General features: G+C 42.1%; 1 protein-coding gene across 1 annotated transcript in view; it reads right to left on the bottom strand.

Annotated features, from left to right (window-relative positions):
* LOC126284348 (squamous cell carcinoma antigen recognized by T-cells 3) overlaps nt 1-21,540 on the bottom strand; it is a 79,590-nt gene extending 58,050 nt beyond the window's left edge. The window contains exons 1-4 of the mRNA XM_049983203.1: nt 20,972-21,540; nt 8,824-8,950; nt 8,645-8,749; nt 8,374-8,558 (exon numbers count right to left, since the gene is read on the bottom strand). Of these exons, the coding sequence (XP_049839160.1) occupies nt 8,374-8,558; nt 8,645-8,749; nt 8,824-8,950; nt 20,972-21,181 (627 nt within the window). The 5' untranslated portion in view covers nt 21,182-21,540. The remainder of the gene's footprint in view (nt 1-8,373; nt 8,559-8,644; nt 8,750-8,823; nt 8,951-20,971) is intronic.
* Nucleotides 21,541-21,811: the final 271 nt, after the last annotated feature.

The following is a 21,811-nucleotide window of genomic DNA, read 5'->3' as shown; positions in this document are numbered from 1 at the left end:
AGAAGAAGCTAAAACAATGTAGCAGATGGAAGTGGCTGGCTGACCGCAAGGAAAAAAGGGGAGGAGTCAGCCACTCTGCAATACACTAAAACCTCCAGCCTAAAATTTTAGGCCAGAGTCCAGACACATCACAAAACTTAAAAACCCTAGACACACACGTCTCATCATTAGCTAAAACAGAAGGCAGATCCGAAGCAACTTGTGCTTCTGCCTGTGCATCACGGTATAAAATGCAGTCTGTTAAAATGTGCCGGACAGAGATGTGCACACCACAAGCATCACAAAACGGTGGATCCTCCTGTCGTAATAAAAAGCTATGTGTGAGAGGACAGTGCCCTATCTGAAGACATGTGAGGGCCACCTCCTCCTGCCTGAGCAACCGGCAGGAGGAACGCCACGGCCAAGTGGTTGACTTTATCAACCGCAGTTTATTGGCCGTCACCGCCAGCCAGTCATCCTCCCACAACTCCATGCACTTCCTGTGGAGTGCAGCGATGACTGACTGCAAGGGAATAGGACACTGGACCACACCCTGCTCTCTGCAGGCCTCCTTGGCAGCCCGATCGGCCTGTTCATTGCCCCAGATGCCAACATGACCAGGCACCCAGAAGAAGGATAGTTTTGTACCCCGCCGTTGGAGCAAGTACAGTTGGTCATGTATCAGCTGGACCATTGCCTCAGTCGGATAGAGGTTCTGCAGTGATTGTAAGGCACTAAGAGAATCGGAGCAGAGAAGAAATCGATCGCCCCGAAAACGATTCATCTGCTCCAGTGCCTTCAGGATCGCGTCGAGCTCTGCTGCGAAAACGGTATATTCAGCAGGGAGGCGAATCTGGGTAACTTGATCAGGGAACACTACAGAACAGCCAAGGAAATTCTCCTGTTTGGAGCCATCAGTGTACACGACAGTGAAACCGTGATGCACATCTAAAATGTTAAAAAACAGACATTGGAATGTAAAATCTGGTGTGCGATCTTTCTTAAAATTAGTCAAATCTAAAATAAGTTTGGGTCTCCGGAGGAGCCAAGGGGGGGATCTGCTCCAACCGTGACGCAAAACACGAAGACCAGCCATAGACATCGCAGCGAGGCAATCCTGTGCGTGAATCCCATAGGGCTGCGTCACACGTTGCCGGTTATGAAATAACTGTGCCAGAGGAGGCTGAGCAATGGCAGGGTATGCAGGGGTGTATGGTGTGGACAAAGTTTTATACGCCTGGTGCACCGTAAGCAGCCGTCGCCGCATAGGAAGTGGCGGTTCACCAGCCTCTGCACAGAGGCTTGGTATGGGGCTAGTTTGGAATGCCCCAGTGGCCAACCGAAGCCCTTCATGGTGCACAACATCCAACATCTTCAAGTAAGAAGGCCTCGCAGACCCATACACCGTGCACCCATAATCGAGCCGAGATCGCACAAACGCCCTGTAAAACTGGAGCAGACAAGTCCTGTCAGCTCCCCATGTACTGTGGCTAAGACATTTTAAAATACTTAAAGCCTTAAGCGACAGCCGTTCCAGGTCTTTAAGATGAGGTAACCATGTGAGCTTCGAGTCAAAAATGAGCCCCAGAAACCTCACCGTGTCTTTAAAAGTGAGAATAGTGTCCCTCATCCGCAACTCAGGAAAGGGTAAAATCGAACGAGAATGGTTAAAAAGAACACATACAGACTTCTCGCCCAGTCATCCAAACGTCTAATCGTAAGTTGCAACTGACGAGTTGTCGTTGCAAGGCTTGAAGAAGAGCAAAACAAAGAGAAATCATCCACAAACAAAGAACACTGGACAGGACTTTTCACTATGGACGTAATGCTATTAATAGCGATGGCAAAGAGAGTCACACTTAAAACGCTACCCTGAGGGACACCGTTCTCCTGCTCAAAGCGATCAGACAGGACGTCACCAATTCGGTATCTACAATATTGTGGCGAGAGGAAAGACTGAATAAAAAGAGGAAGACAACCCCGAAAACCTCATTCGTGAAGTTGATCCAGGATGAGACGCCTCCAAGTGGTATCGTAGGCCTTCTCAATGTCAAAAAATACACCTAGAAGGTGATGACGGCGTAGGAAAGCTTGTTGTATAGCCGCCTCCAGTAGGGCCAGGTTATCGAAGGTGGAACGAAACTTCCTGAACCCACACTGAAAGCGACTAAGGAGTTGCCGGGATTCTAACATCGAGACAAGGCGGCGGTTGACCATCCGCTCCAAGGTCTTCCCGATGCAACTATTGAGGCAGGGATTAAAACTGCCTCACGCCACGCGTCAGGAAAGTGACCCGACGCCCAAATTCCATTAAAAAGTGCGAGGAGGATTTCTTTGTTGCGCATTGTGAGGTGCCATAGCATACTGTAATGGACCCTGTCGTGACCAGGGGAGGTGTCACGAGCTCCAGACAATGCAGAATCCAGCTCCCACATAGAAAATGGGCAGTTGTAAACTTCATGAGATGTGGACTGGAAGTTCAGACTACATCTCTCAGCAACAGCCCTATGACGCTGGAAATCTGGATCCTGACTGGTTGTTGCAGTAACTGTGGCAAAATACGCTGCCATAGTCTGGGCAATGTCTCGCGGATCCGTGTGGAGAGTGCCGTTATTCAGTACAGAAGCTATTGGACACCTCCCTCCCCTGCCAGAAATTCTCCTGATGGTCTCCCACACAATGGAACTTTTGGTGGAACGATTAATGGTGTTCAGGAACTGTTGCCATGACCTCTTCTTGCTCTCACGAATAATGCGGCGACACCTTGCCCTCACCACCCGAAATACTGCAAGATTCTCAGCAGTCGGCCGAGACTTGAACCTACGCAGAGCCGCATGCCTGGTCCTGATGGCAGAGCGGCAGTCGGCACTCCACCAAGGCACAGGTGGCCTCTTCCGGGGGCCCATGGACTGTGGAATGGATGCTGCAGCGGCGTGGTGGACCGTTTCGGTAATATGATCCACCCACACCTCAACAGTAACACAGTGTTCGAATTGGGCCAACTGGCTATAAAGTGTCCAGTCAGCTCCACTGAGAACCCATCGTGGTGGTCTCCTTTCGGGGCCCACGCAATCTGGCAGGTGAATCCAGATGGGGAAATGATCACTGCCATGCAAGTCAGCGACCACTTCCCAGTGAGCACTGGAGGCAAGAGCTGGAGAGCAAAGGGAGAGATCAATGGCAGAGAACGACCCAGTCGCTGTGCAGAAATGAGTACTCTGTCCTCCATTGAGCAAGTAGGCACAGGATGACAGGAGAAGCCTCTCAATTGCTCTTCCCCTGGGGCAGGTAATTGCAGAGCCCCAAAGCACATTGTGGGCATTAAAATCACCACAAATAATGAATGGTTGGGGGAGCTGTGTAAGAAGGTCGGTGAGGGCCACTTCATCAAGTGCCTCATGTGGGGGCAAGTAAAGTGAACAGACAGTCAATGGATGACGTACTTGCACAGACACAGCGACAGCCTGTAAAGTCGTCATAAGCGAGAGAGGCGAGGAGTGGTAGTCCGTTCTGACGAAAATACCTAACACCTCCTCTAGCTCTCTCTCCACGCAGGTCGTCCTTTTTGTGGAGTGTATAGCCTCGCAGCTCAGGGGAGTATGAGGGATGGAAATAAGTCTCCTGGAGACAGAGACACAGTGGTCTACCCTGAGAGAGTAGACGAAGTTCCTCCACATGCGTCCTGAACCCTTGCAAGTTACACTGAAGTATGGGAGCCATCTATGTTGGGGGGAGCACCTTCATTCTGTCTCTCCGACGGGGCGGGGAGACCCCAGCAGGTGGAGGGGCAGGTGTGGGGTGAGCTGATTGCCCCACACATCCTTCGTATTCCATCAACTCTGGTGAAGAGTCAGATGAAGCCTCACGTAAAACAACAGCCGAATGGTCAGACGGTTTACCACGGGATTTGACCCAGTGTTGCTGCGGTACAGGAGCTTTCTGTGGTTTGGTGGGCTTTGGGGGAGCTGTGGGAGTGGTAATTGGCGCACTGGGCTTGGGAACAGCCTCAGCTGTTGGAGGCGACAGGGGCTGGCCCAAGTTTGCCACTATACCCTTGTCTGCCTTTCAAGTAGGGGCTACCGGCTCTGAAACACTGGCTGTGTTGCAAGTGCACTGACAGCTGCAGGTGTTAGTGCCAACACTCACCACCTCGGTCTGCGTTGAGGCATCGACTTTTGGAGTAGGCTTCTGAACCAGGGATGCGAAAGAAGTAGCAAATGTGGGAGGTTGCATCGACTTATAGATCTTCTTGGCCTTACCATAGGGGATTCGCTTGGTTGTTTTGATTTCCTGGACTTTACGTTCCTCTAAAAATATTCGGCAGTCCCTACTCCAAACAGGGTGGTTCCCAGAGCAATTAATACATTTAGCTGGAGACGAACAACCAACTCCTTCATGAGCAGCCTTACCACAGTTGCCACAAGTCGCTTCGCCTTTACATCCTAAGGTGGTATGCCCAAAACGCTGGCATTTAAAACAGCGCATTGGGGTCGGGAAATAAGGCCTCACACTAAGGCGAAGGAAGCCAGCTTTAACATTTTCAGGAAGTTTTGTGCTACTGAAGGTCAGAATAAAGAAGTCGGATTTGACAAGATTGCCATCAACCCTCTTCATGATGTGTTGGACATCAACGATACCTTCCGGAGCCCACTCACGTTGCACTTCGTCCTTGGGAATGTCAACTAGATCCCGGCATGTCACAACACCTTTGCTGTTGTTCAAGGTGCTGTGCAATTCAGTGTCTATGGCATACTCTCCGAGACATTTAGCAGATTGGAGGTTAGTTGCTTGCTGGTAAGTGGAAGTTTCCACTAGCAAGGTCCCATTACGTAAGCGCTTCACCGATTTCAAGGAGCCACAGATGCCCTCCAATCCCTTTTGTATATAGAAGGGCGAAACCTTCTCGAAACTACCCTCCTTCCATTTCACAATGAGAAACACATTCTGAGCACCAGAATGCATCCTGTTACTAAAGACTTCACTTGTCAAAGATGTGCTGCAGTCAGGGGGACTGACTGCATGAGCCCTCTTCAGAGACTGGGTGTTAGAACCCTCCAGCGGCCCACCCTTTCCGCTGGGAGGAGGAAAAAAGGATTTTGAAGGATCCATCTCGGTCCCACAAGCAGCTAGGGAACTAGAAGTCCACCTAGACAGAGCCCCGCGTGCCTAGGTAAGCCTTATACAACAGCCATGCATCTCATCGGCGCGCAGCACACCTTGAGATTGAGGGGTTGTTTATAGAGGTTTATTCCATCCTCGCGATCCGGGCGGCCAAGCCAAGATCCCAACTCCCTGAGACACACAACATTCCACCGCCGCACCGCACGGTGGTCGTTGAAGCATGCCCAGAGCTTACGGTGACAGGGGACTGGCGGCGCTTACCAGTCCCCAGCTCAAGAACCCCGGGGTTGCCAAGCCCGTACCCAGCAAATGAATGCTGAACCCCTGGGGGCGCATTTGGGTGTTGTGTAGTAAATAATGATAATGGAAGTCCGTGTATGCACAGTGGTTGTTCTTCCTGCACAACATTCACCAGAAGTGTATGAGGTGAGGGTACAAATGCCCTTACTTTACAGAGTGTATTCAAATGGAAAATCCACTTTAGTAAAACTATAAAATTACAAGGAGAGAGAATGGCTGGCAACTGTTCACCCAGAGAGAGAGAGAGAGAGAGAGAGAGAGAGAGAGAGAGAGAATGTAGAATGGGTGCAACAGGTGGGTTTTCCTCAACCCGGAGTCTGACTGATCTGCCTTCAATCCCAGTCCTATCCCTCTTTTCCCCCTGATGAAAGAACTGATTGTTCCAAAGGCCAACTATAGCTGTTTATGACTGTTCCACCTCAACAGCCATGCATCTTATCGGCGCGCAGCACACCTTGAGATTGAGGGGTTGTTTATAGAGGTTTATTCCATCCTCGCGATCCGGGCGGCCAAGCCAAGATCCCAACTCCCTGAGACACACAACATTCCACCGCCGCACCGCACGGTGGTCGTTGAAGCATGCCCAGAGCTTACGGTGACAGGGGACTGGCGGCGCTTACCAGTCCCCAGCTCAAGAACCCCGGGGTTGCCAAGCCCGTACCCAGCAAATGAATGCTGAACCCCTGGGGGCGCATTTGGGTGTTGTGTAGTAAATAATGATAATGGAAGTCCGTGTATGCACAGTGGTTGTTCTTCCTGCACAACATTCACCAGAAGTGTATGAGGTGAGGGTACAAATGCCCTTACTTTACAGAGTGTATTCAAATGGAAAATCCACTTTAGTAAAACTATAAAATTACAAGGAGAGAGAATGGCTGGCAACTGTTCACCCAGAGAGAGAGAGAGAGAGAGAGAGAGAGAGAGAGAGAGAGAGAGAATGTAGAATGGGTGCAACAGGTGGGTTTTCCTCAACCCGGAGTCTTACTGATCTGCCCTCAATCCCAGTCCTATTCCTCTTTTCCCCCTGATGAAAGAACTGATTGTTCCAAAGGCCAACTATAGCTGTTTATTTATCTACTTTTAATGTTTATATTGGCTGTACAGGAATTTCACTGAAAGTAAGTACTGGCCTGCCACTCTGCCTCTTTATAACTGTACATTATACACAGATGAACCAAATCATTCTCACCACTACCTACAATGAGACTGAATGCCACCTGGTGGCATTATAGTTGTGTGACACAATAAGGAAAGTGCATAACCAGACCCGACCAGAGGCAAACTAGGAATCATTCTAGCAACTATAAGGACCACAAATGGGGAAATTCACTGACATGCGATTTTGACAAAAAGTAGTTTTGTTACAGCGGTACCAGGAAAGAGCATCTCAGAAATGGCGAAGCCAATCAACTGCTACTGTGCTACTGTTGTGAGCATCTATGGAATGAGAGTGAAGGATGGTGAAATCACAAGTAGGCAACAAGGTGTCTGACACCAATGTCTTGCTACAGAATGTAGGGGTCAGATGCTTTCCCACTCTAAAAATAAAGATAGGTAGTGACCTGATGACAAGAGTATAATGTTGGTGGAGGCAAACGTGTTTTGGAACATGCCTCTCAGCACACACTGTTGAATCAGTTATGACTGCAGCAGGAACAGGGTCATTGATATTGGATCGTGTATCAATAAAAATGTGTTATGTGCTCAGATGAATGAAGTTTCTTGTTAGTTAAGGTCAACAATTGTGTTCCAACATGCTGTCACCCAGGTGGGCAGCTGTTCTTAATGAGCACCGTACCATGGGCACAGCTGTTGAGGGCAGTATTATGCTATGGGAGATGTTGACCTGGGCTTTTGTGGAAGCTGTGGTAGTAATCAGATACATCTGTGAACTATATGACATCTGTGAACTATATGAACATTACTGCAGGGTACCAATATCCCTCCATTCATCTGTGACACTGTCTGGCACCCACAGACTGCCAGCCAGTAATTTACTGGATTTCCATGGCCTGTGCATAGACATCTGGTGCCACGTAACTCTGGAAACCTATTCAACGCTTGCTGAATAAAAGCGAGCAGAACAGCTGCTGTATTGTGTTCCAGAGGTGGACCAACACATTATTAAACAGGCAGTCATAATGTTTTGGCTCATCAGCATGTATCCTCTGCTGCATACCTTATGATGGCCTGTGGGACACAATTGTGGATTTGTATTTTACTTTTTTTTGTGCTTTTAACCTATGTTTATGTGTCAGCATTAAGATGTTTTTTATTTAATTATTAATCTACATTTAAAACAATTTTCAAAATTTCAACATTTGGGCTTATATATTTTGAAGCATATTTCTCTCTATCAAATGCAACCATGAATAAAACAGAAGCTTCAAAGTTTTTACGTAGTTTTCAAATGTGGCAGTACTTCTTACCAACTCAAAAACTGAATTGGCGCTTTCATCTCTCCTGTTCCTACTGAAATAATTTGCATCAAATCAAGAAAGGACTAAGTCTACAATTTGTTGTACTAAATGCTTTAAAAAGAGTCCCCGGAATACAGGGGGAAAGAAAGCAGAAGCGGATAAATAAAAGAATAGAGCAGAAAAACTGAAAACAAGGCTGACTGTAGCAGCAATGGTATGATGTATTTCTTCTCTATGGTTTCCATTACATAGGTAACATCCATCTTCCACATGAGAATTTAGTAAAGTAAACATCCATGTTTGGGAAGACTGATGAAATGGAAAAAGAATTTCCAAAGAAATGCAACCAAGAAAAATTAAACAATTCTGGTAGTCAAACAGGAACGGGTTAACACAGACAGACATTTTCAATTTAAACACACGGCAACATCAAGGATGAGAAAGAGGAAAATCTCATCAAAAAACTAATACAAAGGCCCCACATACAGACCATAAAGCGATAGTTACATTTATATTCATATTTCTTTCGTAAATATTACACATAACATCATACCTCTTTTACAGCTGCTAATTGTTTCTCAAATAATATATATTCCTTCCAGACTTCTGTACCTCTCCTGAAATCATGTCCTGCAATTGCAACAGCTTTCTCACAAACATCACGCACATAATCCTCATTACAGGCAGACCCTACACAACTGCGACTGTATCGGATATACTCTAGCCATATGTCAACAGCTGGAAGAAAATTAGAAATTTGTTATTTTAAATATTATCCTGAGACAGTAATGTAAAGCTGAATTAATAACAAATCAGAAAATTACACATGTAATCCTGCACTGATTTTTCAAATAAATTCAGAGCAGATTTCTTTTCTTCCTCTGACGTAGCAACAGCAGTTTCATCTCTTAACCAAGACAGCCAAAGACCTGGAACATAAAGTGATCACATTACTATATGAAATATAAGCAAAATTGCATTGTTTAAAATAAAATCTACTTACCAGGTGCCAAGGGAAAATATTTACACATGCGTTCCCTGGCAGCACGCAGTCTGCTAAGATCAGCTAATTTTTGCAACGTAGTTATCAAAGCTACATGCCCACTGTAGTCATATGGATTCACACCAACCTACAGAAAAAATACAAATAGTTTTAGTAGCTTTAGGAAACTTACAGATGAAACAGGATTTCATCTACAGCTGCTAGTTAGCTCAGTCTGTTACTAGCAGTTTAGGAAATGCACATAATTATGCAGAGTCCTTTGCAATGCACAAGCCAAGAGTCTTCAACATTCATGCAGATTGTCTGACAACATGGACTCAAATTTCACTTCAAGTCTTGAATGACCCAGAAATAACTTTTTCATTGTTGCACATTGCTCTCATTACAGTGCTGACCCCCATGTAGAGAGTCTTTGGTAGTTCTGGATATACATTTTTTTTCTGTGGTTGGATTTAACTGCTGCTAGAAAAAAAAATACTTTCTGCACATGCTGGCAGCCCAATTTCTGTTGTTTGAACTTAAACAGAAGTGCAAATTACAGTTAATGTGGCAACACTGTAGCATCACATGACAAATCTCTAATGATATTTGGTTTTAATCCGAATGTGAAGACAGCAATGATGTGTGTGAAAACAGCCTGTCAATTGCATGATTCACATTTTGTGAAAGTATCTAACTCAACTTCTCGTGTTCACTCCACCTGAGGTGGAAAATGGCTTGAAAACTACATTGGTCATTTAAAAGATGATAATTAATATTCTGGTGCTCCCGGATCTGACACACTCGTGTTTACCTCCTTTTTTTGCAAACTAACTGTTAAATGAATCATTCCAGTACTCACCTTAAATGATTTATGTAAACTGGCTGATTATGTACCACAACTGCCTGCTGCAACCTGTTCATCACACACAGACATAAGATGCTGACAAAAGTAGCCACATTTAACAATAATATCTCCCACGTGAACATAGCACAATGCTGTAATGACTCTTTTGATTTGCCAGGAGCTTCTAATGGTGATGGGGATTATCATCTCAAAAAATTCCCAGTTCAGAAACACACATACTGATATGTATTACATTTTAGAAGTATCAATTACCCATGCCAAAGGAAGCCACTAATTTATATATAGATATGGACAGGAATACCAAACTATCATTATGTGTAGGATGGGGAAGGTCTAATATTACATGAAACCAATATGAAATTGATTTAGGACGTGAGAAAGAGAGACATGATATAGTCTCCCACACACAAAAGTAGGGCTTGGTGCACAGTTCAATACAGACATCACAATAGTTAACAAACAAGCTGTCAGAAAGAACAGAAGCTGGAGAGGCTTCTCCACAATTGGCTAAAACAACATTTCATTACACAATTAGTATGAAATTGGTTACTTTTTTAGGTCACATGTATGGTTTTTATGCACTTATTTATGATGATTAAATATTTACTAATGATTTTCTATAAAATACAGATCGTATGTTTCCAACAAGACTGAAAACATGTACCTGGACCCCAGATCGTGTTAAGGATTGGGAAGGAAATCGGCCATGCCCTTCCAGAGGAACCATCCCAGCATCTGCCTGGAGTGATTGAGGGAAATCACGGAAAGTCAAAATCTGGATGGCCAGTAGCTAGTCTGAACCACTGTCCTCCCAAATGTGGGTCCAGTGTGCTAACCACTGCACCAACCGCTTGTGCCTGAAGCATACATAATAACCTTATTGGCTGAGACTAGCCAATCAGAAACAACATGATGCCTGCAGTGCCTCTGGTGAATAAGATGCAAAACCTTTGAAGCAACAATGTATGTGGCACCTCTCTCAGAATAAGTGTTAACTTGAAAAGCTTGTTCCTGTCGCAGTGCCATTAGTGAAGAGAGATGCAAAATTATGGAACAAAAGATTTATGACTCATTTACAAGTGCAATAATTTTGAGTTTAAACAGATCCTCATCTGCTGTATGGGCTAATTATAATCCAAACAAAATAGATTTAATATTTTATGGAATTAACAACATTAGGAGGCAAATTTACACAATTCTAATGGCGTCTTTATTATGTTACATGTATTTTATAGAGGTAATTCGCATCAAAAATGATGTGTTAGTGAAAATGATAATTGCATCCAGACTATTATATGTTTTCATGAGTTATATTTTATATGTTGGAAAATTTATGAATATGATACTTACAAAAATATCACTAACTGTTAAATCTATTGAATTGTAGGTACAGTAGAGTCCTGTTAAACCAAACTAATTAGGCCTGGACCTTGTTTGGATTACCGATTTGTTCAGATTAGCCGGAATTACAGTGACGAGTTTCTAAAATGAAGTATACCAAGCAGATAAGTAGGTACACCATGGTAACAAATGAGAACAAGTGTGGAAACAATGGCTCACTCTCACTACCTACCCTTGTTGTTGTGCACTGTTGAGACCTTTGTAGAGTCTGAGGTCAGTGCACTGCCAGTTGGCTCGAAATGCGCTTTGTTATGTTAGTTATTGATCGCTGGCATACATAACAGTTATATCGTATTCATTCAGAAGTACTGAACTGGCTGCTGCTAAACCAACCACTTGTGATTGGAAGAAGATTTGAATGAAGCTTGAACAGTCCTGTGCAACGTCTTCAGAAAAACACTCGAAATTTGGCAGACTTTGAGACAGTCTCTGTATGATAAAGTGGACGAAGCTCTTTTCCTCTGGTTTATGCAGGAAAGAGAAAGGGGAACTTCTCTGAGTGGAGTACTGGTTCAGGAGAAGGCTGTTTACCTGAACCAGTTACTGAATGGTAATGAGTCTTTTAGTGTGAGTACAGGTTGGTTGGACAGATTCAAAATACGTCATGGAATCCATCAGCTAACAATTCTGGAAAGAAGCTTTCTTCCGACCGTGATGCAGTGAAGGAATACTTGGGTGAGTTTGAAAAAATGATACGAGAGGGAAAGTATTATCCCCAACAAATTTATAATGCTAACAAGACTGGCCTTAATTTTAGGACATTGCCAACAAAAAGCCTGGCATCAGAAGACCATGCTCCTGGTTTCAAAATGTGCAAAGATCGTGTGACTTTATTAGGGTGCAGCAACACTACTGGTAATCACAAGCTGCCTTTAATGCTGTTCGGAAAATCTGCTAGGCCCAGAGCTTTTAAAAACTGCAACATGAAGTCCCTGCCTGTATATTATCGCAACTAGAAAAAAGCATGGATGGGTGGTAAGCTGTTCAAAGACGGTTTCATGGCCAGTTTGTTCCCTCAGTTCAACAGTTTTCTAAGGAAAATCATTTGTTTCCCTGTGCAATCCTTTTGATTGATAACGCACCATCTCACCTCAGCACTGAGGAATTATGTGATGCAGAAATTGTGGCGAAGTTTTTGCCGCTGAATGTTACAGCACTTCTACAGCTGATGGACCAGGGCGTACAGCAAACATTAAAATTGATTTACAGAAAACAATTTTTAAGAATGCTGATCCAAGATGATAGCATTCCTTTAGTGGACAAAATAAAAAAGAACCAGTGTGAAGAATGTTGTTTATTGGGACGTTGAGGCATGCCAGAATATTTCAGAAAATACTCTGAGAAAATCGTGGAGAAAACTGTGGACATCTCTTGAATTTCTGGACAACATAGTTGAAAATCTACTACAAATGACAGACAATCCCTGGATGTGAAGAAGCTAGTGAAGAAAATGTAGATGAGTGGATGGCAGGGGATGTGGCGTGTGTGGAGAACCTTACTGACACTGGTTTAGTTACCGCTGTGACTCAAGACCAGGAAAAGTGGACTGCTGTGACAGAAGTGACAATGAGCCTGAAAGCGACGAAGGAGAGCTGGTGCCACACAGTGACGCAGCAGAAGCCCTTGACCTCGCGTTAAGTTATTTGGAGCAACAGTCCATTGCTACACATGCTGATTTGATGTTTATGAGACAGTGGCACAGTTATGCATCATATAAAGACTGTCTTCATTATGCCCAAAAACAGTGACTGAGTTTTTGTAATCTAAAAAGTAGGGATAAAATGTCCGCTGTATTTTAGTAAGTTTGACAGCTTTTCTCTCATCGTTATGCATTGTTTAAGCCTAATGTTTTCTTGCCAATTTTTGTAATACATGTTTATTGTACTGTGTAAATCAAAATAGTGTGTATGTACAGCAGTTTAACGCACAGTTTTCCATACTTAGACTAACATTTTTCATATTTCAGATTAACTGAACATTCGGATTACCGGGGTTCAGATTAGCAAGACTCTGTTGTATTTAAAATTTCGCAATGTATGGACAAAATAGTCGTTTAAAATTTTGCAACAGATAGATACAAACTATCCTGGGAAACCTTGGAAACAAAGTTTCAAGAACTAGCGTTAAATGATGAGTCTATGAATATGCTACTACTCTCTAAATATGCTCCTGTAGGAATAAAGAGGAGGACATGAAATTAATTACAGCACTCACAGAGACGTTTAAACAGTCATTCCTTTCACATTTGGAACTTTAAAAGAATGGAAAGCAGCACTAATAATTGGCTCAAGGGGAAGTACCGACTGACATGCACTTCACAGTGGTTAGCAGAGTACTGATGTAGTTACCTCACTGACTGGCAAAGTAGCATGAAACTGTTAACACGGGAGTAAGTGCAAAAAAATCTGTCTGTGCACACAAACTGCTCTGTAGTGTAGACCAACATCTAGGTTAGGTTGGAGTACAATAGTCTAGTTGTGATTTGACAAATCAACAAACATAAAACTGAAAAATCTGGCTGTGGCGACATATGTCTATAGCATAGTTCCAGGTCTGGGTTATGCTGGAATGTAACAGTCTGGTTGTGAGTTGGCGAAGCCAATGAATGTGACAGTGAAAAATGTGTCTGTGGCGACAGACTGATCTGCAAAAAATTTGTTTACTGGTCTACATCGCAGTCTGTTTAGGCTACACTGGACAGTGACACTTCAGCTGTTACATGTTAGATAATATTTAACCCCAGAATGAGATGTTCACTCTGCAGCAGAATGTGTGCTGATATGAAACTTGCATGTTGCAGATTGTTTGTGTAGGTCCGAGCATATGGTTTGTGATTCCCAGATATCTGAGTGGCTCGAAGACTTATAAAGTAATAGAAGTGTGGTCTTTGAGAGCGAGTGTTTATCAGAGGCAAGGGTATCATCAGGAGAGCCCCAGAGAAATGTCATAGGACAGCTTTTATTCTTTATATACATAAATGAGCTGACAAGCAGTGTGAGCAGCAATTTGCAGCTGTTTCCTGATGATGATGTGGTGTACAGGAAGGTGTTATAGTTGCTTGACTATAAGAATACACAATATGAATCAGACAAAATTTATAGTTGGTGTGATGAATGTCAGCTTGTGTTTATATATAAAAATGTAAGTTAATGCGAATGAGTAGGAATAACAATCTTTTATCATTTGAATACAACACTAGTAGAGTGAAGCTTGACACAGTCACTTTGCTTAAATATCTGTAAGTAATGTTGGAAAGTGATATGAAATGAGAAGATCAGGTTGGTGGTATGGAAGGTGAATGCTTGATTTAGTTTTATACGAAGAATTTTGGGAAAATGTAGCTCATCCATAAAGGCAATGACGAACAGAACACTAGTGTGACCCATTCTTGAGTTCTGCTTGAGTGTCTACGATCCCAGTCAGGTCAGATTACAGGTAGACACCGAAGGAATTCATATGTGGTCTGCTAGATTTGTTACCAGCAGGTTCACTCATCAGACAAGTATTATGGAGATGCTTTGTGAACTCAAATTGGAATCCCTGGAGGAAAAACTATGGTCTTTGCACAATTCACTATTGAGCAAATTTAGGGAACCAGTACTTGGAGCCAACTGCATAATGATTCTACTGTCACATTTCACGCACGGACCATGAAGATAAGGAACACAAAATTAGGGCTCATTTGGGCACTTTTAGACAGTCATTTTTTCCTCACTCTATTTGCGAATGGAACACTCGAGGAAATGACTAGTCAGTGGTTTGTGAAGTATGTATGTGCATTCAAATTGGAAAAGTTTGGAGAACGTCTTTACCCAGCAATGGATGTCATACGTAAGGTGATGTACATACACAGAAAGAAGTTACAGTAATCACTTAAGAAATAGGTAGTATGCTGTTCCAAATTAACATTCGTAACAAATGATAACACTTTTTGACACCACACGATCACTTAGCTAAATAAAAAAACACACACATTACTGGTTTCAGCAAGTAGTTGGCATCATCAGATGTGCTTAATTCACTAAAAAGCTTTGTACAGGTACATAAATGATAGAGTTTAGTACAAGTTAGATGCAGAGTATGTTGTTCTCTTCCCACTTTTCCTATGCCCCCTGCCCCTCTGTTCAAACCTCCATCCCATTTTCCTGTAGGACCTACCCTGTCCCACCCATAGCACTATATAAAGGGTTACAAGTATTGAACTACATGAAATAAAATCATCATAACTTCTGAACAGCTTGTGTTAGAATGTTTAAACTGCACAGTTGGCCACAGGGCGTGATAGAAATTACGAGGGCGGGTCAAATATAAATGGGACTTTATTTTTTATTTAAATTCATTTATTGAAAAACTCAATAATGTATTTTTCCACATAGTCTCCTGCTTTGAAAATGCATTTGTCTCAGCGTATCGGCAGCTTTCTGATGCCCTCATCATAAAAAGAACTGGGCCATGTCACCAGCCTGTTGCGAACTAAGTCTTCCACACTCTCGTCATCTTCAAATCATCGCCCTCCTACAGCTTCTTTAAGCGGTCTTAATAAATAGAACTCGCAGGGTGATAAGTCGAGGCTGTAAGGAGGCTGATCAAGTGCAGTCCAGTGCATTTCCTGTAGCTTCGAGACAGTTGAGCTGCTGTATGGGATCGCACATTGTCGTGGAGGAGGATGACCTGTCGAATCGATTTGTCTCGTCTTTTGCGGCGATATGCAACTCTCGCTTTGTTCAACAGTTTGCATTAGTAAGCAGCATTGTTTGTGCGTCGCTCATACAAAAAAATCAATTGGCAAAATGCCTCGCCGATTGAAAAAAAGAAGAAAAAAAAAGGTTGAAAGAACCTTGCCAAGATGACAGTCGGGTGTTGGCTTTCAATGGTGCTGCTTCCACTTTCCTCTGCACCTCCTTACTGGCTTGTTTGAATTTTGGAATGTAGTGGTGAACCCATGTTGCATCAACGGTGACAATCCGACTCAAAAATGCATCACCTTCTTCCGCCAACATTGCTTTAAGCTTCTAACAGACCTCCAAATGTCTCAACTTAAGATTTTCGGTCAAAAGTTTATGGACCCTCTGGAACACACTTTACGGAACTGCAGGTCATTTGCAATGATTGCTAGACAGCTCCCACAACTGATTCTGACTTTTTGGTGCAGTTTCTGGTACTCTCACCTGCCAATCGTCAGTAATAATGTCTTTAATCATACAAATGTTTTTGTCTGTAATGCTGGTCCGAGGACGGCAATTGTGTTGCTGATTTTCCACACATTCTTGTCCTTCCTTCCTTCCTTGAACTTTTTATGTGAGGCAAACACAGGTGAAGCAGGCAAAAAGGAATACAGACATCTCAAAAATGAGATGTACAGGAAGTGCAAAATGGCTAAGCAGGGTGGCTAGAGGACAAATGTAAGGATGTAGAGGCTTATCTCACTATGGGTAAGATAGACACTGCCTACAGGAAAATTAAAGAGACCTTTGGAGAAAAGAGAGTGACTTGTATGAATATCAAGAGCTCAGATGGAAACCCAGTTCTAAGCAAAGAAGGGAAGGTGGAAGGAGTATATAAAAGGTTTATACAAGGGCGATGTACTGGAAATGGAAGAGGATGCAGATGAAGATGAAATGGGAGATACGATACTGCGGGAAGAGTTTGACAGAGCACTGAAAGACCTGAGTTGAAACAAGGCCCCGGGACTAGACAACACTCCATTAGAACTACTGACGCCCTTCGGAGAGCCAGTCATGACAAAACTCTACCATCTGGTGAGCAAGATGTATGAGACAGGCGAAATACCCTCAGACTTCAAGAAGAATATAATAATTCCACTCCCAAAGAAAGCAGGTGTTGACAGATGTGAAAATTACCGAACTATCAGTTTAATAAGTCACAACTGCAAAATACTAATGCGAATACTTTACAGACGAATGGAAAAACTGGTAGAAGCGGACCTTGGGAAAGATCAGTTTGGATTCCGCAGAAATGTTGGAACAATACTAACCTTACGACTTATCTTAGAAGAAAGATTAAGAAAAGGCAAACCTATGTTCCTAGCATTTGTAGACTTAGAGAAAGCTTTTGACAATGTTGACTGGAATACTCTCTTTCCAATTCTAAAGGTGGCAGGGGTAAAATACAGGGAGCATAAGGCTATTTACAATTTATACAGGAACCAGATGGCAATTATAAGAGTCGAGGGGCATGAAAGGGAAGCAGTGGTTGGCAAGGGAGTGAGAAAGGGTTGTAGCCTCTCCCCGGTGTTATTCAATCTGTATATTGAGCAGGCAGGAAAGGAAACAAAAGAAAAATTTGGAGTAGGTATTAAAATTCATGGAGAAGAAATAAAAACTTTGAGGTTCACCCATGACATTGTAATTCTGTCAGAGACAGCAAAGGACTTGGAAGAGCAGTTGAACGGAATGGACAGTGTCTTGAAAGGAGGATATAAGATGAACATCAACAAAAGCAAAACGAGGATAATGGAATGTAGTCAAATTAAATCGGGTGATGCTGAGGGAATTAGATTAGGAAATGAGACACTTAAAGTAGTAAAGGAGTTTTGCTATTTGGGGAGCAAAATAACTGATGATGGTCGAAGTAGAGAGGATATAAAATGTAGACTGGCAATGGCAAGGAACGTGTTTCTGAAGAAGAGAAATTTGTTAACATCGAGTATAGATTTAAATGTCAGGAAGTCGTTTCTGAAAGTATTTGTATGGAGTGTAGCCATGTATCGAAGTGAAACATGGACGATAACTAGTTTGGACAAGAAGAGAATAGAAGCTTTCGAAATGTGGTGCTACAGAAGAATGCTGAAGATTAGATGGGTAGATCGCATAACTAATGATGAGGTATTGAATAGGATTGGGGAGAAGAGGAGTTTGTGGCACAACTTGACAAAAAGAAGGGACCGCTTGGTAGGACATGTTTTGAGGCATCAAGGGATCACAAATTTAGCATTGGAGGGCAGTGTGGAGGGTAAAAATCGTAGAGGGAGACCAAGAGATGAATACACTAAGCAGATTCAGAAGGATGTAGGTTGCCAGTAAGTACTGGGAGATTAAGAAGCTTACACAGGATAGAGTAGCATGGAGAGCTGCATCAAACCAGTCTGAGGACTGAAGACCATAACAACAATAATAACAACAACAACAACACAGGTGTCCTTGATTATGTTTTATTACCAAACTGTGCAGTCAATCTTTGGCAAATTTCCACTGCTGTAACTCCTTCATGAGCAAGAAATTTGGTAACTATGCTTTGCACAATTGAGGGGTGCACCTGTTGTCAGACATCATGAGCGTTACTGACGTAATTGCGAGAAATAGCTAACAGCAAACTCTGGCAGTCTCGCCTAAGCGTAGCGTAAGTGCGGGACAGTCCTACCAGCTGTTGATGTTCAGGAACAAAAATTTTGTTTATATTTGATCCCTCCTCATAGTATGGTGGTTTAGCAATAAAGCCCACTTTCATCTGGATGGGTTTGTCAATAAGCATAACAGTACATGAAGGTTTTGAAAGATGATTTCATTCCCATTATCCAAACTGACCCTAAGTTCAACAAGTTGTGGTTCAAAAAAGATGGAGCTCAACCCCATCAAAGCCGGAGAGTGATGTCCTGGATGAGCACTTTGGAGACCACATTCTGGCTCTGGGGTAACCAGAGGCCACTGGCACAGGCAATTGGTTGCCATATTCTCCAGATCCAAACACATGTCCTTTTTGTGAGGCTATTTAAAATACAAGATGTACAGCAACAACCCCAAAACTATTGCTGAGCTGAAAACAGCTATTCAGGAGGTCATCGACAGCATCGATTTTCCGACACTTCAGTGGGTCACGGAAATTTTAACTATTTGTCTGTGCCACACCTTCACTAATATTGACAGGCATATCAAACATGTCATAAGTTTAATCCGATTATTTTCAGTGATGTTTACATGTTGAATAAAGTGTGTATGCCATAGTTTGTAACTAATTTGTGTTTTCTTTTCATATACGCCTAGTGCAATAACTATCACCCTGTAATAACACAGTGCGATGTTCTAATTTCAGTATTTTATCATGTGATTATACGAGGCACATTCACTGAAATGTTAAATGACTTCATCATGTCCAAAGTGCCTAAATATACTGTTTATATATTTGTACAAAGCTTGTTAGTGGATTAAGCACATCTGGAGAAGGAAACTACTTGCCAAAACTTGTAACATCAATATTTTTTCATATATCCAAGCAATCATGATGTAATTTAATAAATTATTATATGAAATTTTCATAAATTGTTTACAAAGCCTAGATGTACAGGTAAACTCCAAAAAACAACAAACAATCAGAGAAACACAATGAAACTGATTGAAGGTTAACACATTGTTGCCGACTATATGCAAACCAACAGCATAACAATTTGCTTGCATCTTCGGTGTATAAAAGGTAACTGCAAATCAGAGTAGAATACTGTAGTTTGTATACGGAAAGAAGAATCCAAACAGCTTGCAATACTTTCAAGCATGAGGTGCAAAATGCTGGAGTCAGATCTACCTGAAAGCCACAGTCAACTGATAACAATGAGGCACTGCCACAGAAATGTAAACAAAGCTGAATTACTGGACTGGTCATCACAGGAGTGCAAAGCAGCTGCACTAAGGCCATGACAACTGTCAAAACTTGTGTTTCAGTATATCAACTACAGCACAAGAGTTATTATCCCAACAAGAATAGTATGTGGTGCTTAAGGATTTAAATGAATTACAGAGTTGTCATTTACCAGACAAACTGTAGTGTAGGATCTATGCAAGGAGATGAAACTCCTTGCCACAATTGAGTGGCAATTAACTGCTCATTGTTGTCATGTTCAGAGACTGTAGATACATTTTATAACTGAAGGCTCAGCATCGAGTAATTTGTGTTGCTAACAATGATATACAAATATGTTTACTGATGCTTGTACCTTAGGCAAATGTCCTAAGACAACCTACATAATTAAAAATCACTCTGCAATACAACAACATGATAATATAAAGAGCTATATCTACTTTGTTGTAGCTCTCCTGTTTTAATGGAATGAAAAGAGAACCGTAGAATTTGTGATTTTCACTTGTTTCTCATTTACACTGTTCTAGAATGAACAGAGAGAGACAGCACTAGATGGTATTATGGCACAGCCTACGTCAACCCTTTCCATAACAAAAGCCAGTGAAATAGGTATTTTCTTGGTGTGAGTAACTAACAGATTCAACATAGCTCTAAATGGAAGACCTTGTCTTTAATGACACAAATTTTAAGGATGATGATAGTGTGTTTGTAGTCGACACAGCCACCATAAATTATTTTTGTATCTTGCCAGTGACAACGCTTAATGGGTCATTTGTGTTTGAGTTATGTATTAACCTCCTCTGCTTTTGTAGTTTTCAAAACTGCTGCATGACATGACATAGGTGTATAATATACATTGCAATAGTAACTGATAGGTTGTTTATTATTTGGTAGAGCTTTAATGAATTTACCTTGGAGTTTTACTTCTCAGTATCTATAACAAAAAATTGTTTAAATATGGAGGGAACTTACACCTGACACTTGTTACACATCAAATTCTAGCCATATCCTGCATTTTGTGTTAATATTTTATGGCTTCGGCATCTCATGGGCAGACAATCGTCTTCCAAACCAACCTAGATATCAGGCTATGCTACAGATCAGAATGTGCAAAGTAGATATTACGTAGTTTAACCTCAATATCCATTATATGATCTGGCTTTCTCCAAAATGATACAGAATCGATGCGTTTGTCTCTTTGGCCCTTGTATCACACTAATTGAATATTAGAGTAACATGTCAAGCAAATAATTGTTTATTTACCTCCGTTTCAATTACTTAAAGATAACGTTTATTATTAACTAGAAATACCTTTTCTTCTAGCTCCTGTGCTTCTTTTTCCAATTTTGCTTCTTCTTCATCCGAGTTGGACGAGGAATCTGAATCACTGTCGGAATTTTGGTCAAACAACAAATCATTACCACCCTCGACTTCTTCTTCGGCAGTCATTTTATGTGCGGATTCGTCACTGTTTTCGTTAGAGCAAGATAAGTCTCTTAATGCATCATTATCAACTTCCATTGCACTACTTACTCATCACCATGAATCCCTCCATTATACAAATCATAACAAACACATTAACAACAAAACACAAAGATACAGTCGCGCACCTGGAAAAATACTTCAAAGATGCTATACGAGATACATTTCCGTCCAAGGCTGTTAGAATTCTAACCTCCTTGTTTCCGCCCTTGATCTCATTGGTTTGCGCTAGTGAGAAGTTAGAGATTTTTGAAAAGCAAACTTGGTTACATAGATGTATTGACTATGGCATTCATCCTGCAAACATTATATAAAGCATATGTTGCCACTCAAAGTTTATTATGAAGATCAGGCACTGTCACTAGAGCCTCAGTAGGATAGGCTTGAAAATGAAGCCCTAAGATTCGAAACTAGTCAACCTATAAATACTGCAACTGTTGACAGCACGATTAATAAACGCTTTCTGGAATTTAAATAAAGTTGTTATTCCCCTTCAACGAAATGCTGAAACTGAGAAATTGGTAACTGATTTAGTGGTTACTCTTTCAAGTGTACTTTACCTCAGCACACAATAATTGACATAGCCATCCACTTCGTCCTTCTTTTTGCACTGTATCGACCCTGGTGTCATCCAGGCCTACCTCCTAAAAAATGTTGCCTACGCCTGCC

Source organism: Schistocerca gregaria, chromosome 8 (genome assembly GCF_023897955.1).
Source record: "Schistocerca gregaria isolate iqSchGreg1 chromosome 8, iqSchGreg1.2, whole genome shotgun sequence".
Taxonomy (NCBI): domain Eukaryota; kingdom Metazoa; phylum Arthropoda; class Insecta; order Orthoptera; family Acrididae; genus Schistocerca; species Schistocerca gregaria.
This window is presented reverse-complemented; position numbering and strand designations above follow the sequence as displayed.